Source organism: Eurosta solidaginis, chromosome 1 (assembly GCF_040869045.1).
Source record: "Eurosta solidaginis isolate ZX-2024a chromosome 1, ASM4086904v1, whole genome shotgun sequence".
In the NCBI taxonomy this organism is placed as follows: domain Eukaryota; kingdom Metazoa; phylum Arthropoda; class Insecta; order Diptera; family Tephritidae; genus Eurosta; species Eurosta solidaginis.
In genome coordinates, this window is record NC_090319.1 from 380,287,230 (window position 1) to 380,294,032 (window position 6,803).

Consider the following 6,803-nt stretch of genomic DNA (forward strand, 5'->3'; position numbering starts at 1 on the left):
CGTACGTTTTACGGGTCCCTCGAATCGCCTGAGCAGTTGGTTGATGACCAGCGTCCACAGCAGAGGTGATAGCACCCCTCCCTGCGGCGTTCCCCTATCCGCTGATTTCGTGGCCTCGTACAATCTCCATTGTGATATAATCTTCCCGCAATTTAACATGAGCATAATAGAGCATATTCCTTATATTCCAGGGCTTTCTCTATGCTCATTACCACCATGTGCAATGCGGTGTCTACCGACTTGCCTTTGGTGTACGCATGTTGTGCTGTGGAGAGCAGGTTTTCATCCACGTTGGACTTTATGTACACATCTACCAGTTTTGAGCAGAAATGAGAGCAGTTCTCCAAGAGTGCGATAGATAATTCAGTGTTATGCACCCATCGAATATTATTTTAAGCCATTCCACGGCCGCCCTACTTGAAACTTGTAGCATGGCCGGGAATGTATCATCTGGGCCCGGCGATTTAAACTTAGAAAACGTCTTCACTGCCCATTCGATCTTGGTATCGGTCACCAAGCCCGGCACTACCCGCTCCGTGTTCGAAGTGTGAGTGCTGTCTGCTGGCTCTTCTAAATCATCTCCCGATGGGAAATTTGTATCGGGAAGTACCTCAAGGGATTCCTCACTATTACGTGACCATTCCCCGTTCTCTTTCTTTATTAGTCCCTGGACTATATTTCCCCTTGCTAGGACTTTTCTCAACCGTGCTGTTTCGCTGGAGCACTCTATGTCCGTACAGAAAGTTTTCCATGAGATTCTCTTCGCCCTAGAAATTTCACGCTTGTAGATCCTCAGTAGATCCCAGTACTCGTCCCGAGATGCTTCGCTTTCCGCTGTCTTTGCTAGCTTAAACATTTCTTTTACCTGTCTTCTTAGAAGGCTCAGCTCATTGCTCCACCATGGCGGCTTTACTTTTCCTCTGAATCTTCTTAGAGGGCAAGCTTTGTTATACGCAGTCATAAGCGTCCTTGTTAGGAATTTATTAGACTCCTGCAGCTCTTCCACATTGGCAACCTCTTTGGGTTGTCCAGGTTTCGTTTCTACCTGTTTCTGGAATTTATTCCAGTTTGTTGACCTAGGGTTTCTAAAGGTTCCTCCCTTCTCTACCTTCTTCAGGGGGATGCTGAAGCTGATATACGCATGGTCGGAGAAGGATGGTCTATCAAGAACCATCCAATCATACCTTGATATATCACGTTCGGAGCTCAGTGTAATATCCAAAACATTGCTGGATGTTGGACATTTCCCCTGTTGGCTATCTGCAAATTGGTTTGCAGGATGTAACAAAATAGAGATTCGCCTCTCTGGTTCGTATCTGCTCCTCCCCACGCATTGTGATACGCAATCCGCGCTAAGTCCAGAAACCTTTCCTCCCGATGAGAGCCACGGCTCCTGGATCAGCGCCACGTCAAACGAACCCTCCTCAAGGATTAGGAGGAGTTCCCTCGACGCCACTTTACTGTGTTGGAGGTTTATCTGTAGAACTCGCAGCATCATTGGGCTGTTTGTCCCCCTCCAGCAACTTCGTCGTGACGTCTTCGTCCTCCCATTGCCCTTTTGGTTTAGAGTTTTCGAGGCCCCCTTCTTGCAAATTGCGACTTCTTTTCTCGGATCGTAAATGCTGTGCCGGGTTCCTCTGTGCGACTCGCAGCACCATTTGGCTGTTGGTCCTCTTCTAACACCTTCGTGGTGACGTCGGCGACCTCCACCTGTCCTTTTTCTCTTAGGATTTTGAGGTCTTTCACGACTTCGTCCACTTCTAGCATGTTAGGATTGTTATCCTCCGGACTTCTTTTCCTGAGTCGCATGTAAATTTTTCCTGTACCCCAGGACATTTTGCAAAGCTGCGTTCAAAATATATCCTCCGTCTGCTTGTTTATTTGGAAGATGTAGAACCGACCTTCCTCAGTAGGCCGAGATACAGTAAGCACCTTCAAATCCTCTGTCGGTATGTTCGGATTCTGATTCTGCAGAAGCCGCTTTATCCACCACCTCAAACCCCGCGTTCGTGTCTTGCGTTTGGAGGTTGGGAACTACTTCCTCCAGCCACCGCAAGCTCACGATGTTGTTGCACGCTATCATCTTCACACCATTATACCACCCGCCTGGACCAAAGGTTGGGGCTTACTTTGTTGTTCCCGCATCATCTTAACCATTAAGCTAATAAGCTCCCTTTCTAAAGATCTCCTATTTTCAGTAGTCATCTGTTCGAAAGGACTGCTACGAGCAACCAGTGCAACAACAACAACAGCAACCAGTGCAACAGTCAGTGTCTGCTTTGTCACATCATTCTGCCATTAATCGCTCCTTCCTCCTCGTACCGGTTGCAGTACCGAGTGTTTCTCGTAGCAAAACCTTTTGAACTGGCTTTGACCAACTTGTACCGCTTCATGAGCCCATTCCAAGCGCTCGACCTCCACTTCTGTTGGGTCGACCACTGCTCCCAGGCATTGACAATTCTTAGTGCTGCATGGTACTTCGAGAGAGCTCTATTACTTCCTCTGCTCCGTACCCTTCTCCACTCTACTATTCCGTTTTCATTTGCGTGGTTTTCCAACACGGCGTTCATTGTATGAGCACTACTCTCGCTCCCCGAGTCCGACGCATCGCTTAATGCGTGTCGTCCTTGGCTTGCGACTCAGTCCTCTTATCATCCTCCTTATTACAATTTGGTAATGAGTCTTTCATCTTGGTTGTACGACCACCTGCCCGACAAGGCGGGCTCAGCCGTCCAGTATTATAATCGGGGAAAGAACCGTCAGCCACAGCAGCGCCCCTTACTGTTGTAAGGCCCTCAATACTTCCCGAGGTGGCTCGATATCGGGAAGGCTCCGTTCGAATACAGCCGAATTTATCCCCTGGCTGCAAATCGTCCAATAGACACGGTCCGCATAACACCCTTCATTAGGGGGTTGACAGTTCTTGGTCACCGACATTCCGCCGCCCTCCTATGAGGCGAAACGGCGTAGATGTCAGTACTAAACAGCTCCGCCTCATAGTCGGGCGCTATGGAGATCGACTAAGCCTCACCACCAACGACAAAGTGCATACCCTAGTGAGGGCGCGCAAACACTTATGTTCACAATTTTTTTTTTTTGTGCGTACACAACATTCACCAACCACATGAAAATCGCCAACTTCAACTGCAAATAACTCCGGATAGATAAAATTTTTCCTTCCCGCCTTCGGATTATATTTGTCGAGGTCAATACGCGTCTTTTGACACCTCTCTCGATATTTTGGTAGCGTATTAGCAGCAAACCCCTCAACTAGACTTTTACCGTGAAAATAAAATATGTTTTATATTAAGTTTCAGCTTTTTGACAGATAGCTCATAGAAAATTATATAAAAAAAAATGCAACCATATTTAAACCTATTTTATTTTGATTTGACTGAAAGGCTTATTTTTTTCTTAGATAGGACACCTTCGACACGATTTATATATAACATGGCAACTCTAATTGACGGTGCAGTTGACAGCTAAATTGACAATTAAAATGCTTCAAAATCGCACAAGACTGTTTTTGGAATATTTTTTGATTAACAGAAAACGTGAATAGGTACAGTTTAAAATTAAATTAAATTAAATTAAACCCACATTTAACAGCAATCGGTATAAAAGCAAGTAGGATTATTCTTTACTTTACCACAAGTAGAACAAAAATGCAGCACTGCTATAATCGGGGATGTGGGCAAACCTTTGACCCAGAAAAGAACACGGACGGTAATTAAATCGAGAAATTTCTAGAAAAGTCATTTGCACTTCTCTTAAATTTTGTTTGCAGAATCCTGCTGCCATCATCCTGGCGAGCCATACTTTCATGACGCCTACAAAGGCTGGTCTTGCTGCAACAAAAAGTCTGTAGACTTTACTGAATTTTTGAACATCAAAGGCTGTAAACTCTCAAAACATTCAAATGTCAAGCCACCAGACCCAGTAAAACCTGCAAAAAATGAGGATACAACTATAGTAGAAGTGCGCGCACCCATTAGAGAATCAATGCCAAGGCCACCAATTGATACGCCAATGACGAATGTGGGTGCTATAGTGGCAGATGATTTAAAGCAAGCAATAGATAACATAGGAACCAAGGCGATTGATGTTAGCGAAGAAAGTGCCACAGCGGCAGGGTAGGATTGGTGCAGAGAAAATAATAAATGCATTTAAAATTATACATCTGTATTTTTATATAGCGAAGTCCCTATAGGCACCGCATGCAAGACCAAAGGTTGTATGTATTCATACAGTGGTACAGCTGTAGATAATAGTGAATGTGTATATCATCCCGGCGCACCAATTTTCCATGAAGGCATGAAGTATTGGTCATGTTGTCAACGAAAAACCAGTGATTTTGCCGCGTTTATGGCACAAAAAGGATGTGCATGCGGTGAGCACAAGTGGTTCAAAGAGGTAATTATAACACAAATGTATGTAAATAGATTACTAAAATTTTATGAATTTTAGGACGATGATAACCAAGTAGTTACTTGTCGGTATGATTGGCACCAAACGTCCACTAATGTTATTGTATCAATATATGCAAAGAAGTATCATTATAAATTGAGCAAAATTGAGGTAAATCCAATACGTTTACATGTGAATCTGGTATTTCCTGAACAAGAAAACGCACAATACCATTTAGAACTAGAGTTACGTGGAGTGAGTAGAATACATAGAATAGAAGCTTTGTATTTAGATATGTATTGTAAAAATGTGATTTTTGCAGATAATCGACACAAGTAAAACCACTGTTCATATGTATGCTTCCAAAGTTGAGATAACCATGCCGAAAGCCGAACCGGGCTCATGGACAAAATTAGACTTCCCGCGTGAAAAACTACCACCTGCACAAACACCAGGCGGAAATAAGGCCAATAACTGTAATCAACGAAAAGGTTCAGAATCAGATGACGGTTTTAATTTGGATGATATTGAAGCAATAAACACCGGCTTCAAACTAACTGACATAAGTAACAAACACAACTTGGACTAAATATGTGGATAGACAAAAATAAGAAGAAAAAACACCACGTCCATATATATAAAGTTTTGCAAACGTTTACTTAATATACACTTACTCGATATACGTATTGCCGATATTTCATATTTTATACGGTTCTTTATCAGCCACCCAAATTAACCACAAATGAAATGTAATGCTTATGTAAATAAAGGCAATTATTTAAAACCATTCAGGTATAACATATGAATATTTATAAATGTTGAACAATTCCATATGCATCTATATAAGACCTAATCATCAGCGCCGGGCACCCAATCTTCATCGTCTGAATCATCGCCCAATTCTAAATCACCAAGATCTTGAAAAAGAGATTCATCGATTTTGACATTCTCAATAGAATCGCCAGCTTCAAGTAAGAATTTAATATCTGAGTCGATGAGCGTAGTATCACGAAGGAATAACTCTTTACCCGTGAGCTTTTTACCACTATTACTCTTTTCTCGTTTAGCTGCTATGCCGGTACTCTCCTCGAACTCTGTACGCCAGTTAAGGAACGATTCAACCGTGACGCGCGTACCTTCGAATTTCTTGCGCTCAGCTTCTTCCGTCTCTATAAGCTTGCGAGCACGTTCTTCTTCTTCATGCAATTTATAATCATCCCAGCGTTCATTCAGCCATTCCTGTGCAGTACTTACTAAAGAGAATATCATTTCCATTCCTAAATTTTCTTCAATCGTTTTTTTAAGATGCTCCAAAAGTTTTTGTTCATACATATCTTCTAAATTAACCGGATCTTCTATAGCCACTTCAGGTGCTTCATCGGGATAATTTGGTGTGTATGTGAATACGAGCTTACACGCTAAACCACTGGATTCCTCCTCATCATTATATTCTTCTGTTGCAATAGATATGCTGAATTTATAAAAAGGCTCCCTCTCTAGCACTGTAAGCAAAAAAGAAGTTTGTGTATATTGTTGGAATAGCGGCCGCACTTACAAACCATCGATTTCACTGCAATATATAGATTCCAGTGCTTCAATTTCATTCTCTTGATCTTCTTTGTGGTCTCTGCTCATATTTATTATATGCTGCAATTTTTTTCCTCCTAAAATCTGATACAATTCTCGCCAAATGAAATTTAATTAAAATGCATAGCGTACCTATACAAGTGTGTTCACTAAGCGATAAACGTCAAAACTACAAACAGCCTCGCTCACCTGATGGAAATCTCAGGTCTAGAGTCGCATTTTTGGTCTCAACGACAACATTTTTGACTACCAATCGTCTCGACTTTTTCAATTTTTCAATCATTCGGCGCATTCGGTAATGGTATCCATTTTGAATTCGCTGTCATTCCGAATCTAGCGAGTGCCTGTCAGAATGCTTGACAGATAAGTCAACACACTTGTACTTGTACACTATGTTAAAATGTTTCCTGTGACTAGTGATGGAACGATATTTCGCTATTGGTGATTGCATCGCCGCCATTGATAAATCGCTAATAGCTATTGCAATCCAAATATATCAGTGATTGGGGATTTTCCTTCATTCGATTCTTTTGAATGACAATCACCTCTGGCAGAATATCGCCAATAGCGATTGGCGATTTTCTTCGGCATGATATTCTAATAAAATAAAAATAAACTAATAGTGATAGCGGCGATGCAATCATCGACAGGGAAATATCGTTTTTCTGACTGAGTAAAAAAGTTTATTGGATACAAAAAGGAATAATTTTCTTGAAAATTGGAAAAAATATACTTTTAAAAAAGTTTGCCAGCTATTATCGAAAAATCGGGATAGTTGTCTTAAGAACTGAACAACGAACAAAATTTCT

The 6,803-nt window shown here is 41.9% G+C and overlaps 2 protein-coding genes across 2 annotated transcripts; one reads left to right on the plus strand and one right to left on the minus strand.

The window, feature by feature from the left end:
- The first annotated feature begins 3,475 nt into the window (after positions 1-3,475).
- mora (CHORD-like protein) lies at positions 3,476-5,194 on the plus strand. Its single transcript, XM_067763217.1, has 5 exons — positions 3,476-3,726; positions 3,788-4,133; positions 4,197-4,413; positions 4,468-4,662; positions 4,730-5,194. Exons 1-5 carry the CDS (start codon positions 3,666-3,668, stop codon positions 4,994-4,996), a joined length of 1,086 nt encoding a protein of 361 aa, XP_067619318.1. The 5' UTR covers positions 3,476-3,665; the 3' UTR covers positions 4,997-5,194.
- LOC137238351 (RWD domain-containing protein 1) lies at positions 5,158-6,178 on the minus strand. Its single transcript, XM_067763218.1, has 2 exons — positions 5,967-6,178; positions 5,158-5,909 (listed from the first exon to the last, which is right to left on the minus strand). Exons 1-2 carry the CDS (start codon positions 6,040-6,042, stop codon positions 5,257-5,259), a joined length of 729 nt encoding a protein of 242 aa, XP_067619319.1. The 5' UTR covers positions 6,043-6,178; the 3' UTR covers positions 5,158-5,256.
- Between the last annotated feature and the right edge of the window lie 625 nt (positions 6,179-6,803).